This window comes from Syngnathoides biaculeatus, chromosome 23 (genome assembly GCF_019802595.1).
Source record: "Syngnathoides biaculeatus isolate LvHL_M chromosome 23, ASM1980259v1, whole genome shotgun sequence".
NCBI lineage: Eukaryota > Metazoa > Chordata > Actinopteri > Syngnathiformes > Syngnathidae > Syngnathoides > Syngnathoides biaculeatus.
Genome location: NC_084662.1, coordinates 17,431,490 through 17,450,061, shown reverse-complemented (window position 1 = coordinate 17,450,061; position 18,572 = coordinate 17,431,490). Strand labels below are relative to the sequence as shown.

Sequence of the window (18,572 nt, the reverse complement as noted above, 5' to 3'; positions counted from 1 at the left end):
TCTAAAAAATATCGACAAAATGCTCTTTAACTTCGTATGGAAAAATAAAACTCACTATATTAAGAAATTGGTTGTAATGAATACTCATGACAAAGGAGGCCTAAATTTTTTAGACTTTCAAACATTAAATAATACTTTTAAAATTAATTGGCTGAAGCACTTCATTAAAGACCCCTCCTCAATTTGGAATTTCATACCAAATTTTGTCTTCTCAAAAGTAGGTGGCCTACATTTTCTTTTACTGTGCAATTACAAGATTGAAAAAATCCCATTGAAATTATCAAACTTTCACAAACAGATGCTTCTCTCATGGTCTTTATTATATAAACATAACTTCTCTCCGCACAGATATTACATATGGAATAACAAAGACATAACATACAGAAACAAATCCTTATTTTACCCTGCCTGGTTTTCTCATAATATACTACTGGTTCACCAGCTGTTTGATTCCGATGGCTTGCTGTTTACTTATGAAGAATTTATATCAAAACACAATGTGTTAATCCCTACTGACGAATTTAAGATAATCATTAATGCAATTCCTGCTGGTGTCTCTTTGCTATTTAGAAGCCCAGCGGACCAAATACCAGCTCCTTTGCATCTTGATCCATCTAAAAGCGAAGTAGGCAGGATTTGTTTCTCGAGAACACGTAAAAACAATCGTTCCATACGTACTTTATTTCAAAGGGACATAGTGTCTCTTCCTCACATAACATCTTATTGGAATCAATTATTACATAATCTTGACTGGAAAAGAATCTGGATCTTACCAACTAGATATATGATTAACAACAAAATAAAAGAAGTATCTTTTAAGTTAATTCATCAAATTTATCCTTCCAAAATATTTATTTTACAGCGTTTTAAAAAACAAATTGATACTGATTGCTCTTTCTGTTCAAACTGCCCTGAAGATAATTTTCACTTATTTTGGTCTTGCCCTGTCTCCAATAATTTCTGGAAAGATGTTTGTATTTTTATTTCTACTTTTATTGACAACAGTTTTACTCTTTGTTTTGAAAATATACTGTTTGGTTTCACGTCTTTTACCTCGTCTAAAAACAGACACTATTATATGATTAATCTTATAATTTTACTAGCTAAATTTCATATTCATAAATGTAGGTGTATAAATAAAAATCCTTGTTTTATTTTCTTTCAAAATGAAACTAGACAGTATATTCATACCATTAAGAATTCTATGAACGCTAAAGCCATTAAAACGGTAAATTTGTGTAGTTTATTTCATGTTTTTTTGTAGAATGTAATCTTCTTTTTGACCCCCCTGGCAAATTGTCTTCTGCGTTGAATTGTATTGTTCTGTTTAATGTTCAATAAAGGAAAAAAAAAAAATGTAACCCAATGCGGGCGAAAAAAAAAAAAAAAAAAGCAGGTTTCACCCCGACACAATTTTCTTCTACGGATTCGTAGATTCGTCAGTTTGAGGTTGAATTTATTGGACATCAAATACATTCAGCAGCCATGCGTCATCATTCATAAGTAGTTCATTAGATGTTGCTGCATCCTGTGTATGAAAGTGTGAGACTGTAAAGTGCTGAGCGTGTGACTGGTGGAAGGAAACAGGGTATGTGGTGCAAGAATGTGCAAGAATGGAATGTTTTAGAACAGACGGTGCTAACTGCAAGGAGGATGCGGAGACGGGAGGACTCGGAGGCAGTTGGTGGAAAAACTACGGTCAGGAAACCACCACCAGGAAGAGCCAGCACGCGAGTCTGCAGGGGAGGAGTCGGGCCAACATCCGGCGGACCAAAGGAGACCAATGAGAGAGCGCCAAGGATACCTGCAGGAGACACAGAACCAATAGTGAATCAGTAGATTGTACTATAAAAATTGTTCTGGGAAACTCGGAGGTAGGGTACGTCGGCTGGTGGCTACAGAGTCGTACAGGGTTGGAATGAGAGGGACCCGAGACCCAGGTGTGTGTTGAAGGAATAAATCCACTCGCGTGTGCAAATGCCGGCTTCCTGATACCTTCCTATTGCAGAACGAGCGCGCGTATTGTTGGATGAGTGGCCGTTGGGTAAGGTCACAAATTGGAGTCAACATTGCTAACTTAAGTTGATGATGATTTAGAAATATAAAATTCCAACAATATGTTTCACTTTGGTAAAGTTCCATTATAGAATATTGTGCAAATATTACGTACAGGTGCAGCTCAAATAGTTAGACTATCAGAAAAGGTCAATTTATGTCAGTGGTTCAATTAAAAAAGACGAAACTCCTATATTTTAAAGTTATTAAATACGCGGGGAAATAATTTTCAGAAGTCACGTTTACTGTTTCTTATGTTTAGCAGTATGGCATGACCATCAAAACTGTAAACGATAAAATGATTAAATCGTCACTCTAGTGCAGAAGTTCTTTCTCTCTCTCTCTCTCTCTCGGTCTCTCCTTTATTTATTTATTTATTTATTTTACACCAAGTACCTCCCCAAAAATATAAAATAAAAAATACTTATCTCTCTAAGTACTACCCTTATGACCACCCCAAATACACTAGGATAATACGCCTTAACGAGGTAGCGAGTTTCTACCTAGAAAGTATATTTAATATTATTGTAAGCCACTATCATGATATGCACTGTTTGACCATCAACAATGCGCTTACAATAAATGTATGTTAAAAAACAGTACTTCATAAATAACTGTCATAATAAGGCGATCAAAATGTACGACATATACAAGTTTAATACAAATGAACTCTACTTAGCAAATGTACTGGACTGTATTGAAAACATATTTAATCCATTATGAACAGTTTTAATTCCATTCATTTAATTCAGTGTTTTGTTATTTTAACATATCACACTTTGAGAACCACTCTTCTGGTAAATATTTTCAATATATCTGCTACAGTTGTTAAAGTGAACTACCAAAATAAAAAACATTTTTCACAATATTCTAATTAAAGGCACCAGAATGATAGGATGGGATGGGATAATATTAGTACTAAGAAAAAAATAAAACATAAATAAGAGACAAATGTAATTATAGAGATATCCATTCGAGCAGGATTTGGTAGACAGTACTTTACATTAAATGAAATTTGTGTTCCTCCCTTGAACCCAGCATACTAAAATATATTGTGAAGTGATATAATATTGAAGGTGAAGAACACAGGAGTCTTAAAAATGTATAAATTAAATATCAACCTGATGAAGACTGGCCTGGGATATATTGTTGATCCCCAACATAATTTTGGTAACGGCTCCCAAATGAGTGAAAATGACGACTGCCGCTGGTATTTTGAATGGCCAAAATGAAGTTAAGAATTGAGGACAATATATAATATATTGTCTTATAATGCTAGGTGTAATCACTTCTAATCGGCAGATAGCATGCAAATATTTTCCCGAGTTTATGAACGGTATGGATAACTTCAGAGCAATAAAATGAGACAAATCCTGTAGAAAAAAAACAAACAATAACTTGGATTTTATTTCAACTGCAATACATTCCACATTAAACTGTCAGCCAAGTGTCCGGCATGAATTATCCGCACTCTACTTTACATCTATTGCGCCGGTGTCATTTATCTTTCTCGTTAGAGCTTTATTTATCCAAGTTTCACACCACCCATGCTGTGATATTCACACATACACACACACCTGCGGGTGTCCTCACAGCGCCGGGACAATGGATCACTGACATGGAAACTTCCAAAGCACCTCATATATTTATAGCGCTGACATTATCTGACAAACTGCTGGCAAGCGCTGCGCGGCGTCTGCAGCACACAGGCCTTAGCACTCAGTAAAACACACACTCGGTGTGCAGAGATACTGAACGAGGAAAGCTGCTTAGGGGATGCCTGGTTTGCCCTTGCCATGTATAGTGACACACTAAATATATTGTTACAAATGATCAATTATTATGGATGTTGATTTTTTTCATTTTGCACTTAACATGACAGGCACAGCTGTTTACAGCAGGCCTGCTTCACATTACAGCGCAGTGATGCATGTTAGCGTCCAGCTCGATAATGCAAAATGCCATCGCTCATTGTCAGTGCCTGCTGCTGCTGAAATAGGCACCTCTGTCATGACAATATTTGGGTATCACTCATCGCGTCTTGCTAAAAACACACGCCGACGCAGTTTGAGATGATGCGAATAAAACTACCGGAGATTTACTGGTAGTTTTGGCTGGAAATTGAAACCGCGTGGACCAGTTCTTCTTTTAATGGGAGGTTTAATGCACTGAAATGTGATGGATGGATGGATTGAAATGACACAACGGTCTCGTCTACAAGTTATGGAGTGTAAATTGCTGTCAAAGTAGGGGATAGACCCAGCTATTATGAAAAAAAACCCAGTTGTTTCTAACAGCTGTTGAAGTGTGTGTGTGCGTGTGTGTCGGAGAGGTGGGGGCTCGTGTAGAGGGTTCAGCTGTCAAGACAAACGGTTTGCTTCCTACGTTTCCTTTTAAGGACGAAACGTGCCTCAAAATCCCAACCCGTTTGAGATCCGTCTGCTTGATCCAGATAAAGAAACAGTGATAAAGACACAAGTTGGTGTCTGCAAAAAGTGCCTGATTGGCATGAACGGGCTCTCTGTTGGTCTATCTATGTCAGTTATGTATATTGACAGGTGGAACAATGAAATGATATTCAATTTGATGGTGGAAGGTACAATAAAGCTGTGAATCGACAACATAAGTCATGATTTCCTGCAAGTACTGTATATCTGCTTTGTGTTCGATGAAATAGGTACAGAGTAAGTCAATTAGTGGGGTAACAAATACAAAATGCTGTAATTCCCGCCCTACAGAGAGTACCTTGTTATAAGCTTCACCCAGTGCATTTGTAAAGGAAATACCATTTGGTAAATACATACACTGCAGCTGTGTAAAAGCTGAAAGTGCCCACATTGAAACTCACGTTGAAACACGAGATATTTACAAAGATGGTACACACAGAGTTTAACGCTAGCACCACCGCGTTAATGCTAGCGCCGCGCTAACAGGGCCGGTTTAAAAAAAAAAGATACCGGTAAAAATCACTGAGACACGGCAGCAACATGCTAGCGCAGCGCTAACAGGTCCGGACCTGTAAAATTCACTTCCACGGCACATATATTCCACCGGTCTCACTCTTACCTTTTCCACTCGAGTGCCCCCTTGAAATGCACAAATTAGCCGGATCAAACGCATAAACCGCACGGTTGGAAGTGTGTGAAAAAAGTCGCGGCTTATAGGCCTGAAATTGTGGTAGTCATTATTTCAGTAGTGAGGTGCCGGGAGGTTTTTCATCTGTAAAATGGATGCTTTGGCTCAATAAAGGTTGGGAAATACAGTTTTAATCAATTGTGATGCTTCTATGCTCATCCAGCAAAAATGTAATTTAAAGTAAACGACCAAGCATTAATGAGCAAATAAAGTAGAACCATGAATACATTGTATCATGGCATTAATCATCAATGGGCAAATCAATCCTTGGCTGTCAACATATTTTAGCGACTGCTGCTGTAAGAAGGTAAATATAGAATGACAATATGGCAACAGCGAGTTTAGATGGGATCACGAGTAATCCATTTGTGGCAGAGCCAAATCCAAATTCCCTTGCTTTGATTAGCCCGATGTGGTGAACAATTCAAAGAACATCATATCATGTTTGCTATCGAGGTATCTTTCACATAAACTATCAGCTCTAAATAAATGGTTGTATTTTCCCACATTTTTCATCAATGTTTAGTCGCACTACTTCAAACTTTTTTAGGTGAATTTCTACCTGGCCGATTGCACAAAATACTCATAAGCGAAGGGATCAGACTATCAAATACACTTAAAAGCTCAGAATAGAAGTAAACAACAAGGCTTGGAACGTCACTCCTGGAAGTACATTACGCATGTCTACAAATAAAATGGTTGATGGCGCGGGAGGTATTTAAATTCTTATTACCCTCACAGGCCAGCTATGGCACCGGCATTGGAACTTGACGTATAAGGAGTCTGGGGGCTTGATGACCTCCAGGCAGCCCGTTGGGGGGGATGCAGCCGCCGGCACCTGTTACACTCCATTCCCCTAAAAGGAGACAAGGGAGCCAATCAGAATGGTGAAGGGAGGCCTGCTGCACAGGACATCCCAGGGAATCTGTCGTCTGCTGGAGGTCTGCTTCCCGCCCACCCCGCCTCCTCCCGCTCATGCAATATTGCGTCTCAGCTTTCTGGGTGGCGTCCTCCCAAACTTTACACAGGTCGTGACGTTGGCGAGCCCCCTCAGACGCCTCCTAGGCCGTTACTCAGATGGGAGCTCATGTTACTGTCACCTCCTTCGATCACTTACTTCGCTAGCGTTGTGCGAGACCTCGGTCATATTAACACATCTTAAGCAGTCTGCACTGGGGTGAGCCCAGTTGAAAGTATTGGAGCATTAAAAAAATAAAATAAAATAAATGCTGTGTGAAGACAATAATATTGCACCAAACATGAAAGTCCAACTTTTAAATAATTTCTGAAAGGTAGAGCATGACATAATTTTATCAAAATAGCATCAAAATCATTACCTGTGGTTTGATAAGAATGGCTTTTTCCCCCCACACTTATGAATCACAATATACAAAACATCACATAAAATCAATATATAACAATATTGCATAATTTTTATTCTTTAATTCGTTAAATGTGGACCTAATATTCCCATGTCATTCTAAGGCAACATGCCCGCATTTTGGTGGCATCCTCAACATAAGATCCACTTAACTCCCTCATCTTTCGGAGAAGCACATATTTGGACTTCTGTGAACGCCCGAGTACGCCCACCCTCCCCCTCCCCAGCCCAAGCTTGTTGGCGAATATTTAAGGATCCCCTCACACCCTGGTCCTTCGTCCCAGTGGAAACTCCAGTCTTGCATCAAACTCTCGGTGAGTCTGCTTTTGGTGTTGTGACTTTCTGTTTGTCTTTTTAATGGTGGTTCCGAGACGTAGTACTGCAATAGCATGGATGCATTTTAAACTGGGTTCATTTCACAGGAGATAGGGTACAGGTTTTATTATTCTGTGTATGAAGACAATTTGTTTTTCTTTTGGAGATGCTTCAGCGTGAACTTTAGGGCAAAGGGGAAGGATGCTGTGAAGTTGTGAACTGAAAACTGCATCAACAATGTTTATGCACAAGTTTATAAATGATGGGTTGGATTCTAATTTCCCAGTTGGAAAATGTCTTCAACTCCCTCAAACTCCAACGGCTAAAGTGGCTCTAAATGGTGGAATGACAACAGCTGAGGAAAGACCCAGGCCCTCGCTGCCACTTGTCAAAGAATGCAACACCTCAGCTGTTAAGTGGCTGTTGTTTAATAAAGAGATACGCATGGAAGACTGGGGGGAGTGAAGGGTCCCGTGACTAAAAATAGAGCCATGAGGAGGGGGTGAAGCCGTTTCCCATTTTGGCAAGATACAGAGAGATGACTGTACTTAAGAGAGCCTTGGAGCTCAATGTAGTGCAGCAGTGGTTCAGCATCACTGTGAAATGAGTGAAACTCTATTAAAGTGTGCAAAGTAAAAAACTAACCTACAATTAAAAATGTCCTTCTCTATTACAGAAGGCCAATCAAGAACCTAACATAATGTGTGACGACGACGAGACCACCGCCCTCGTGTGCGACAACGGTTCTGGCCTGGTCAAGGCTGGGTTTGCCGGTGATGATGCCCCACGTGCTGTCTTCCCATCCATTGTTGGCCGCCCCCGTCACCAGGTTAGCTAACTCGCATTACCATAAACTCAGCAACAATTCATGCGGAATGAAAGGCTTCTTATTAGCGATCTGTACCAATCTTCCTGATATTCTGAGATATGATGTTTTCTCCTCAGGGTGTGATGGTGGGTATGGGTCAGAAGGACAGTTATGTAGGAGATGAGGCCCAGAGCAAGAGGGGTATCCTGACCCTGAAGTACCCCATCGAGCACGGCATTATTACCAACTGGGACGACATGGAGAAGGTAAGAATCGGTGGTATGATTGCAATGTTACATAGCACCGCCATCATTCTAAATCACGTGTTGCTGACAAACTCTTAATTCATCAGATCTGGCACCACACCTTCTACAATGAGCTCCGTGTGGCCCCAGAGGAGCACCCCACCCTACTGACTGAGGCGCCCCTCAACCCCAAGGCCAACAGGGAGAAGATGACCCAGATCATGTTTGAGACCTTCAACGTCCCTGCCATGTATGTGGCCATCCAGGCCGTCTTGTCCCTGTACGCCTCCGGTCGTACCACCGGTGAGTTTCTCTGAACAATCCCTACCGCAATGTGTTAATTTGGTTGTGAGATGTGGTCTAACAATTGGTGGTGTCTCGTGAACAGGTATTGTGCTTGACTCTGGAGATGGTGTGACCCACAATGTGCCCATCTATGAGGGTTACGCTCTTCCCCACGCCATCATGCGTCTGGATCTGGCCGGTCGGGACCTGACTGACTACCTGATGAAAATCCTTACCGAGCGTGGCTACTCCTTCGTCACAACTGGTAATGACATTCAGAAAAATACCTCATGAAATTGTTAATGCTGTATTGTGAAACATCAAAAGTCTAACACAAACACACCTGGAATCCTCAATGGCTCCTTATTTCAACAACTAAATTGACAAATGTGAACCTTTTCTTCCTCAGCTGAGCGTGAGATTGTGCGTGACATCAAGGAGAAGCTGTGCTACGTCGCCCTGGACTTTGAGAACGAGATGGCCACTGCCGCCTCCTCCTCCTCTTTGGAGAAGAGCTACGAGCTGCCCGACGGTCAGGTCATCACCATCGGAAACGAGCGTTTCCGCTGCCCCGAGACCCTCTTCCAACCTTCCTTTATTGGTGAGATGTGATCCTTTAACAAAAACTCACCATTGTCAGTTTCTGCCTCGAGACCAACAAACTTAGATGTAAACAGTAATAATATAGCATTTACCAGTATGAGGTTTTTTTTTAGAGAGTAATAATAATGTCCTGCATAGGTATGGAGTCTGCTGGTATCCATGAAACGGCATACAACAGCATCATGAAGTGCGACATTGATATCCGTAAGGATCTGTACGCCAACAATGTCCTGTCCGGTGGTACTACCATGTACCCTGGTATTGCTGACCGTATGCAGAAAGAGATCACAGCCCTGGCCCCCAGCACCATGAAAATCAAGGTGAGCAACACTAACTGATTAATTTGGAATAAATTAAGAATCATTTGGTTGATGACTATCTTACCCAACTCTGCTTCACCTTTAGATCATCGCACCTCCCGAGAGGAAATACTCAGTCTGGATCGGTGGCTCCATCTTGGCCTCTCTGTCCACCTTCCAGCAGATGTGGATCAGCAAGCAGGAGTACGATGAGGCGGGCCCCTCCATTGTTCACAGGAAGTGCTTCTAAATCTCCAACCAGTGCCAAAACACCCCATCAAACTGCAACTTTCCTCCCCCTGTCTGTATTTCTACTGTGCCTTATGCTGTATATACATGTACCGTTGTAATAAAAAGAGCTGCTTTAACAGTACTCTGGTGTGTTTTATTAATAATACGCAGTGAGTATGAGGCTGAATAAGATAGACTACATCCACACCTTTCCGACACAGGATGTACTCATTAGGGTCAAGGGTAAACTGAACTAAACTCAGGTGACTGCGCAAAAGGAAGGAAATACTCTCTACAGGTCATCAGCCAATTGCAGGATACATATTGTAAAAACAAACAACCTTTCACAATCAAATTCACACCTATGGCCAAAAAAGGCTCTTCAGTTAACCTAACATACATGGTTGGAGGAAGCCAGAGAAACCCTGAGAGTGCCAGGAAACATGCAAACTTCCAACAGCAAAGCCTCAGCTGAGATTTTAACCTAGAATCTCTCTATACTGTGAGGCAGGCATGCTAACTACTTGTACTGGATACATAAATTAAAAGTACATTAAAACACACACTTTGAATTCAGAGGCATTTAACCTCTGATAAAGAAAGGTTTGCAGTTTCTTCTTTAACCTAGCATTAATGCTAAGATAAGCTTGCATGTTTAAGCGTTCAAGTTCTCTACAGCATAGAGTACAGTAGACTACTCACAAAATGGCAGGATGTACCCAAACTGCATTATAACCTTTACAGGCTAACTTCATCTGACCATGTCCAATGTTCAGAACAAAACGACACTGAACAATTGACTCAACAGTGTGTTGCCATTGTAAGTCGCCTAAGCTAACAAAAAGGCATCGAATGTTTTAATGGGCCAAAATCATCTTGTGGATTTTGCCTTTCATTTCTTTTTTTTTTTAGAGAATAGAGAGTTCCAAATGAATTTAACGCGTGAAGGCTGTAAAGCATAATGGGTTCATCTTGAAATGTCACCTGAAAGCTGAACATTCCTACATTCCTGTGAGTAGTGTATATTTTGAGTACTCTGTTGTCTTTATTCGTGTCATGTTTTGGATTTATGACTTTGTAGCTGCATTAACTTCCCTTTGTTCAAAAGACATTTACAGTCTACCTGAAAACCCTACTCAAAAATGGAAGAAATTTGCCTTATGTTGCATTCAATACAGTTGGGAAACAAGGCATGATCCAAGCTCAAGATGCAAACTCACAATGCTAACCAAAAAAAAATGACTGGTGACCTCAATAAAGACTGCTGATAGTTAAATTATTCAAAGCCAATATTAGCTTATGGATTTTTGTTGGACTGGAAGGTTGAATGGTCAAACTGTGGCATTTGGCAGGAGCTTTTCAGAATTCCCTGCAGCCTAGAATGCAACATCACTTCCTTAACAGCTTTGTGCCACAACCCTCAGGTGATATAAATGATCCCAATGAGGCCCACCTCCTTGACTCACTTGTGTTTTTAACCAAGTGGGCATCGTGTGCTTGGGAAGAGTTTTGTGAAACATCAAAATTTTAAATACCCTCTGCTGTTATTTCAAACATGAAGGTTACTGACAGTGGCGTGATTCGCTTTCACCTTCAAGTCATGCATGGAATAAATGTGAAAAGTATTGAGAGGAAAACAGAGAGAGTCTTCATCGGGGGTGCAAAGATTTTTGGCGTGCCTCTGGAGAATCTGTCAAGGAGTTTCATTCCGGAATTTGGCCTGGTTCCTGGGTGAGTGGAGGGGGGGCTGGGATGGTTGTGTTAACTAAATACAAATTGGATTTGTCTTTGAATGAATTTTTGGTGTCTCAGCTTTGTCGTAGACACTTGTTCATTTCTTCTGGAGCGCGCTGGGACGGTTGGCCTGTTCCGAAAACCAGGCTCTCTCCCTCGCATTAAGGCCCTCAGGGTAGGTGTCCTTACAGTTGAAACAGTCACATCTATTGCAACGTTTCCCAGGCTTTTATTTAGCCCGAGCACACATTTTGCACTAAAATGTCACCCAAACTCCAAAAAGTTTTTATAGAAAGGATACACTACTCACAAAAAGTTGGAGTTTTTCAGTTTCTGGAGAAATTTACAATTTCGGGTGAATTTTAGGTTCTCGAAGCTGAGCAAATGTAAGAGTGTGAACTGAAATTATTCTTGTATGACTAGCAAGAGGAAGAAACACTATGTACCTTTGGCCATCAAGAGAAGCGTTTAATCATTGTCTATTTAAGATGGCTGGAACAATGTATTGCAACTATTGCACACTGCCTTGGGATCAGTGATCTAGTTGTTTCCGCCAAGCATTGAACTTAACAATTCCTGATCGTTATTCCAGGCCAAGCTAAATCGTGGAGAGGCCTGTTTAGCCACAGCCTTTGCCTACGATGTGGCCACCCTCATCAAACAGTTCTGCAGGGAGCTTCCGGAGCCTCTGATTCCGGCAGAGATCCACACTACCATGCTGAAGGCCCAGTCGCTTGACTCCCTGCAGGACAGAACCTTGGCCCTCCAGATGCTGTCTTGCTTGCTGCCTGCCAGAAATGCCTCCTGTCTGCATTATTTGTTTGACTTCCTTTCCAAAGTGACCCAAAGGTTTGAGACAACACTTATCATAAGCAATGAGAGATTTTAGAGCTTGTGAATATTTTGGAGACCTTTTTGCATCCCACTGGGGATAATGCCAAAGTTGGATGTTTCGGAGATGAGGTTAGAGAGAGCCGACATCGATGGGTTGTACATGTTCAGAGCCGAGAGTGTGAGTATATCGGTAGAAGGGTGCTGAGGAAGGAGCTGCCAGGCAAAAGAGTGAGATGAAGACTGAAAAAAAAAAAAGGTTGATGGATGTTGTGAGAGAAGACATGAGGACAGTGGGTGTTAGAGAGGAGGATGCACGAGATAAGCTTAAATGGAAACAGATGACACTGTGTGGCGACCCCTAACGGGACAAGCCGAAAGGAAAAGACTTGTGCCATGCACAATAAGGACAGCCAAGTGTAACAGTTTTTGAACTTACCTTTCTAGTCATTTAGGGTTATGTACAGCAGATGGGGATCATTGGCAGAATAATGCACCTAATTTCTACATCATAACCCTTTTTTTTTAATGTTCTAATGCATGGTTTAAAATTGCCAGATGTGAAGAAAACTTGATGACCAGCACTAACCTGGCTACAGTCTTTGCTCCATGTCTCCTCCCACCTCCTAACAAGGAAGAGATGTCTGAACGACGCTTTGAACTCAGAATCCTTGTGTTGCGCACTTTCATCGAAAAACCACAATTGTTTGGTAAATCCCATCTGGTTATTACTTGTATCTGAAGGGATTTTAAAATGTATTCAACTTGTCATGATCTATGTTCATCAGGAGTGATTCCAAAAGCTGTTATGGATGGCATGGAAGTCCTGATGAACTTCCATCTTCTGAAGGATGCACATTCAAACAAAGAAACTCAAAAGAGGCACAATTTGAAAGGTTGACACAAGATTGACTGAATATCCGAAACAATTGCCGCGTGCGGGCTTTACTTTCTCAGTTTGCTTTAAATTCATACAGTTTTGTGGTCTGTAAAGACTGTGCCGTGGATTCAAAGGAAGTCAAAGGTCAGGCGGCAAGTCCGTCAGCAAAACCAGGAGTCCAACGTGAGGAAACGACCAACTCTCAGGAGGAGCCTGGGTCTGAAGGCTTTCCCGGATATTGTCTTTTTTAGGGCTTGTATGGCGTCTGAAGGTATAAACATAAAAGAAAACAAATTTGCTGTCTCTTGTTCAGACTTAAGCTTGTAACTGCTTGTGTAGACCAAAATTCATCACCTGGAGCTGCCATTTTGGATGCCTTGGATCTTTCTGGCAAATGGTCTTCTAATATGATATACGGGTAGGTAATGAGCAGCTAAACTTTCAATGGGGACATAAACCGAGTGCACTGTGATTACAGGGACCTGCGTCTTGGGACGTTCCCTGGGGTACACCGAGGACAGGATGCGGCCTCACATGCGCTCACTGGTGTGGGGAAGCTACAACTGGCATCCTGGAGTAGACGGATTTCTTTAATGCATGCCTGATGGTGATGTATTTTTGTGATCATTTAGATTTTATTTAAATTGTCATAACTATTTATTCAATTGTGGTCATGTGCCATTCATACCAAATAAAAAGCTTTCTTCCAGGTTTCTTTCCAGTTTTTGACAAGGTACGAGTGTTTCAGTTTAAAATGGGAGTCATACAAATATAAAATTATGGAAATAATGCTATGTCCGGGAACAATGTTTTTGAATGTAAATATTCAGTGTTAAACGTTTGCATCTGTGAGGCAAATATAATAGACTATTTGTCAGGGATGGAATTTGACACTCCGTTTTTGTCTCCTCCTGGTGAGCCATATTTGCAGAATAGCCAATCAGAAAAGTGGATTGTTGGTTACCAAGCAACCGAGGCTGGTTATCCAAAGCGGGAGCGTCTCCCGGAACTCCTGTCAACCTCTTTCAAAATATGCAGCTTTCACTTTTGTAATGATAACCCGATGTCTATTTACACAGCAAAATGAATTTTGATCACAAACTGCGAAGAGGAGCTTTCTAAATGTTTTAAAAGATAAGGGCTCATTTTGCGCCAACAAGTCGTTGCGCGTGTTTTATTCTGACGGCCGGAAGTCAAACTTTGCAAAGGTTGTACCTTGACCGGCATCTTGTTCGGTCGCCAGGTCTTTTTATTGACAAAATAAGGTAAGAAATGGTTACATTAATGGGGATTTATGGTTGCATGAAATTTGGTGAACGTTTTAACGCAACTAATCTAACTGTAAATAAAAGCGGGTTGTGATATTCTGCTACGCTGTACGAGGCTTCTTATTTACAGGCCATAATGGCTTGTTGGTCGACTGGAATAATTCCACCCAATTTCATCCTTTAGCGTTTGATTATGAAATTATGATTTTCGCTCGTCAAAATTCCGTCATGAATGCTCGAAGATTATTTTTTTTTTGTCCCACGCATCTTTCGCATCCTCAGTGTTTGTTTTTGAACACCTCCAGATGACGGAAATGTGGTCAGCGGTGCTCGGGCTCCTGTTGTGTCTGCAACCGGGCGCTGCTGCGGCCCGCAGCGTCCCGGGGGCCGACCAGGTGTCCGAGGCCGACATCCAGCGACTCCTGCACGGCGTCATGGAGCAGCTGGGTATCGCTCGGCCCAGGGTGGAGTATCCCGCCCACCAGGCCACAAATATCGTCGGGCCTCAAAGCATACAAGGTCATGTCAGATTCTGTTGGGGCCTCCACTTGGCTAGTTTTGGGTTTCTATGTGGACTAATTTAGTGCTTACTGTGTTTAAGCACAGTGAATGTTACATTGTCTCACAATAATCTTAATGTACGGTTTAGAAATAAAACTTTTGTCATTTTTGATAAACATTTGGTCTTACTATGCCACTGTAATTAAATATTGGTCATTATGAAGGTACCCGGAGAGTCAAGTAGTTGACACTTTGTGTAAAAAGTTTGAGAACCGCTGATCGAGACCGTTTGATTGTCCTGCTTGCCACAAGACGTCACTGACTTAGATAGATTGAGTGGGTGGGTGGTCTCATTAATATTTTTGGGTGCAAGTGAAATTGGATAATACCACGGCGCCCCTGTTTGGGACTTGTGTATTATTTTTGTCACAGAAGTTACATTATTGGCCTGTGCATCTACTTCAGGCAATATTTTTGATGGCGGGCCGTGAGGTTTTTCATGCCTTGGCACATATTTGGGGAAACACTGTTCTTCTGTAACTCTTAGAATCGGGCACCGACTGTATTCCAGTACTTGATATCAGGCCATAAACCTCACTACCTTTAATTTCCACTAGGTGGTGCTCATGAAGGGCTGCAGCACCTTGGTCCCTATGGGAACATTCCCAACATTGTGGCTGAGCTGGCAGGTGACAACGTTCCCAAGGACTTGAGCGATGATCACAACTACCCGGATCCACCAAACCCCTGTCCGCTGGGAAAGACTGGTACAATCTAGCATTCTATGCACATTTTTGGGGGGTGGGTAAGGGGTACCTTTTGTGATGATTGTGTGGTCTGTCTGCTGCATCACATTCACAGCAGCAGATGGGTGTCTGGAAAACGCCCCTGACACCGCCGACTTCAGCCGGGAGTTCCAAAAGCACAGACACCTTTACGGCTCCGGGAATGAGTACCCCGCTTTGATGAACTGGGTCAGTACACGTGAATTTCCTGCAGCAATCCTCACAAGGGTCGGGGAAAGTGCGAGAGCCAATCCCAGCTATCATCGGGCAGGAGGCGATACACCCTGAACTGGTTGCCAGCCAATCGTAGCTTTAGAAATATACAAAAACAATACAATAAATACTTGCTCGCTACTTCAGAGTTGATTTTTTGCGAGGGTGGTCTTGAATGTAGAAACTCCCTAACTAACTTTATTGCTGTACAGTTCTTTTTGCAGCATTTTTGTTTGTGCCTCTGCTCAATAAATGCAAAAAAAACCAGATGGCTCAGGTTTGACATGTTGCGCTAGCATGTTAGTGTTAATGCTACCCTGCTAGAAAAATTTCTACAGAAGATTTCTAAAGAATTTTGAAAGAACTTGAGGACCCAAGTCCTGTAGAATTTCTGTAGAAATTCTATTGTTCTGTAGAATTTCTATAGAAAATCACAGCCAAAGTTCTGTAGAACAAGTTGTTCTGTACAAATTCTATAGAATTCTATACATTTATTAAGACTTATGATACCCACAATGTCTCGGTCAAAAATGCATGTTAACTTCCATACAAGCTGTTTTTGTTTCTTGCTGGCTGCAAAACAGCGCCAACTCTTTATTAACCAAGTGAGGATGGTGGCAGTCAGAAACTTGAATCAGTTCGTCAAAGCTCTAAACAAACATATCGTTTGTGGTCGCTCGACCTGAAGATTTTTTTTTGTCGCCACATTTGTTTGAAGAAGTCATTGATTTGTGTAATGTTTTTGCAGAACAAGGAGCGTTTGTACCAAAAGCTGAAGGGAGGACCGAAAAGAAGAAAAAGGGTAGCTACTCGTTTTGTTTTTTTCCCCCCACTTTGTATTATTTCTAACCACATCAGAACAGCAGATCTGTGTCAAGACTCTTTGAAGAACTGAAAACGGTCGACTTGGGAATATTAGCTCATTACTGCATGTTGTGCGCTCGTGTCATTATGTTGATTTTTTTTTTTTTTGTCTGCAGAGTGTCAACCCGTACTTGAGGGGACAGAGACTGGACAACGTGGTCGCCAAGAAATCGGTTCCCAACTTCTACGAAGAGGAGGAGGGCGAGGCATCGACCGTCTCTGCGACAAATTAAAGAAGAAGATGGTCACAGTCTTTTCCAATGAATTATATGAAAATAATGCCTGAGATTCGTTTTAAACAATGTCACCAAACTGTTATTTGTTCATGACAATTATGGGGAAGAACTTTGAAAGAAATAATTTCTATTTCCACTTGGATATCAGACCTTGTAAATTTTTAATAAATCAGTCTTTTAATTTGATATAAAGGTAGTACAGATGATTAAATATGACCACTGAAAATATGTAGCTGTTAAAAGCCTAGAAAGATGTTGAGGTGAAAATTTCAAATGCAATTTTATTCAGATTAGTTTGAAACTGGCTATATAGAGATTAAAACACACAATGTTTAATTTTTGTACAGTAAATGTTAACACTTATGTGTACTTATCACTGCAATTTTTACTGGATGCGAATCCTTGCTGTAGCATGTAAAAAAAAAGTGTGCTTCTCCCGATGAAACCATAAAGTCAAGCAATTGTTATTATTTTTGTGAGATTAATTAAAATATCTGCATTGACAACAATGGAATTTTTTTCATCTAAATGGAGACAGAATGCGATCAGGTTTGTGGGTGTGTCTTAACGAGAACCAGAAAGTTGAACGTCATTCATAAAACCTCCACAGAGGACACAACATCCACAGGATACACACGCGTGGACTAATTTCAGTAGAAAAGAGAACCGACGGGTAAATAATAATTTTCCACTTTGCAGTTATTCTGATGTATCGGTTTGTAAAGTGCGTAATATGTGCGTAATAGCTGTGCGTAAAAGTCTCCCTTTTGTGACGGTTTCCTTTCAGCGTCCACGATGAGAAGTCATTCTCTGCTGAGTTTCCCCGCGGTTCTGGTTCTGCTGCTCAGCACGCCGAGGCATACCGCCACCTTTCAAGGCGCTTTCCCGTACCCGAACAAATCCAACCCGAACGAACCGGAGCGCTGCCAGCCACCCCCGATCAGCGGACTCATTTCTCGGGGGATGCCGCCCGGAGCCGCCACCGAGGAGGTTCTGGAGTCCAGTCAGGAGGCGCTGCACGTCACGGAGCGTCGGTACTTGCGGCTGGACTGGTGTAAGACCCAACCACTCAAGCAGACCATCCACGAAGAGGGATGCCTGAGCCGAACCATCATCAATCGGTTCTGTTACGGCCAGTGTAACTCCTTCTACATCCCGCGGCACATTTACCAGGACGGAAACGCCTTTGAGTCCTGTTCGGCGTGCAAACCCAAAACCTTCAGCACGGTCACTTACACGCTGGTCTGCCCCGGACAGACGCCCGGGACCAGGAAGAAACGGGTCCAGCGCGTAAAGCAGTGCAGGTGCACTACAATTAACACGGCTTAGAACCCAAATGGACCCTTCCGTTTCCACTGGGAAGGAAAAGAACGTTTTCCAAAATCTTTTTGGTGACTCTTTGCAAGGCTGCAGGAATTCAAATTTATTAACACCAGAGGAAGCTCCTAAAAACATTTTCATCTTTATATTAATACCACTTCTAAATAGAATGGACTCGGAACAATCCCATTAAGGATCTGACTGTGCACGTTCCTGAAGACGATCTACTTTTTAAACATACATGGATGTTGCCAATGAGAATATAATTGCTTTTAATACTGCATTAAACTCATAAAGTGTAAAAGCATGTGAATAAAATAAATGAGTCATTATCTCGATCAGTCGATTTAAAAAAACATTTTTATACCACACAAACATGATTTGATTTTTGTAAATAATTAATACAATAGTTATGTGGACTGGGTTGACATATGACATAAATGATAAAATACAAAGTCATCTATTTGATCACAGAAAGGGCGATTTTGTTTTTCAAGCGTTCTTGTGTGATGTTTGGGTCTAGTTTCCACGATGTGGAATATCATATGGTGAAAAGTTGGGAGAAAAATTGCTTCATGCTACG

The 18,572-nt window shown here is 41.5% G+C and overlaps 4 protein-coding genes across 6 annotated transcripts; all 4 read left to right on the top strand.

Annotated features, from left to right (window-relative positions):
• The first annotated feature begins 1,869 nt into the window (after window positions 1-1,869).
• actc1a (actin alpha cardiac muscle 1a) lies at window positions 1,870-9,483 on the top strand. The gene is made up of 10 exons (XM_061813195.1): window positions 1,870-1,940; window positions 5,932-6,131; window positions 6,676-6,885; window positions 7,563-7,715; window positions 7,832-7,960; window positions 8,047-8,242; window positions 8,328-8,489; window positions 8,634-8,825; window positions 8,966-9,147; window positions 9,233-9,483. The coding sequence occupies exons 4-10, from the start codon at window positions 7,587-7,589 to the stop codon at window positions 9,374-9,376; spliced, it is 1,134 nt and encodes a 377-aa protein (XP_061669179.1). The 5' UTR covers window positions 1,870-1,940; window positions 5,932-6,131; window positions 6,676-6,885; window positions 7,563-7,586; the 3' UTR covers window positions 9,377-9,483.
• A 1,318-nt stretch (window positions 9,484-10,801) lies between these two features.
• On the top strand, window positions 10,802-13,513 carry LOC133496998 (rho GTPase-activating protein 11A-like). Of its 2 annotated transcripts, none has more exons than XR_009793910.1 (8): window positions 10,802-11,088; window positions 11,170-11,266; window positions 11,684-11,940; window positions 12,481-12,632; window positions 12,711-12,818; window positions 12,917-13,073; window positions 13,142-13,220; window positions 13,281-13,339. XR_009793910.1 is itself a non-coding variant. In XM_061813135.1 (8 exons), the coding sequence occupies exons 1-8, from the start codon at window positions 10,913-10,915 to the stop codon at window positions 13,405-13,407; spliced, it is 1,170 nt and encodes a 389-aa protein (XP_061669119.1). In that variant the 5' UTR covers window positions 10,802-10,912; the 3' UTR covers window positions 13,408-13,513. The 2 variants fall into 2 exon arrangements, 1 of the variants encoding a protein (XP_061669119.1); XM_061813135.1 differs by having other exon boundaries at window positions 12,900-13,073; window positions 13,281-13,513.
• LOC133496999 (neuroendocrine protein 7B2) lies at window positions 13,282-17,163 on the top strand. 2 transcript variants are annotated; one of them, XM_061813136.1, is made up of 6 exons: window positions 13,282-13,409; window positions 14,376-14,589; window positions 15,189-15,338; window positions 15,433-15,545; window positions 16,318-16,371; window positions 16,550-17,163. In XM_061813136.1, exons 1-6 carry the CDS (start codon window positions 13,407-13,409, stop codon window positions 16,664-16,666), a joined length of 651 nt encoding a protein of 216 aa, XP_061669120.1. In that variant the 5' UTR covers window positions 13,282-13,406; the 3' UTR covers window positions 16,667-17,163. The 2 variants fall into 2 exon arrangements, with proteins under 2 accessions (XP_061669120.1, XP_061669121.1); XM_061813137.1 differs by lacking the exon at window positions 13,282-13,409 and adding an exon at window positions 13,948-14,067.
• Window positions 17,164-17,280: 117 nt separating this feature from the next.
• On the top strand, window positions 17,281-18,475 carry grem1a (gremlin 1a, DAN family BMP antagonist). Its single transcript, XM_061812312.1, has 2 exons — window positions 17,281-17,342; window positions 17,457-18,475. Exon 2 carries the CDS (start codon window positions 17,465-17,467, stop codon window positions 17,996-17,998), a length of 534 nt encoding a protein of 177 aa, XP_061668296.1. The 5' UTR covers window positions 17,281-17,342; window positions 17,457-17,464; the 3' UTR covers window positions 17,999-18,475.
• Window positions 18,476-18,572: the final 97 nt, after the last annotated feature.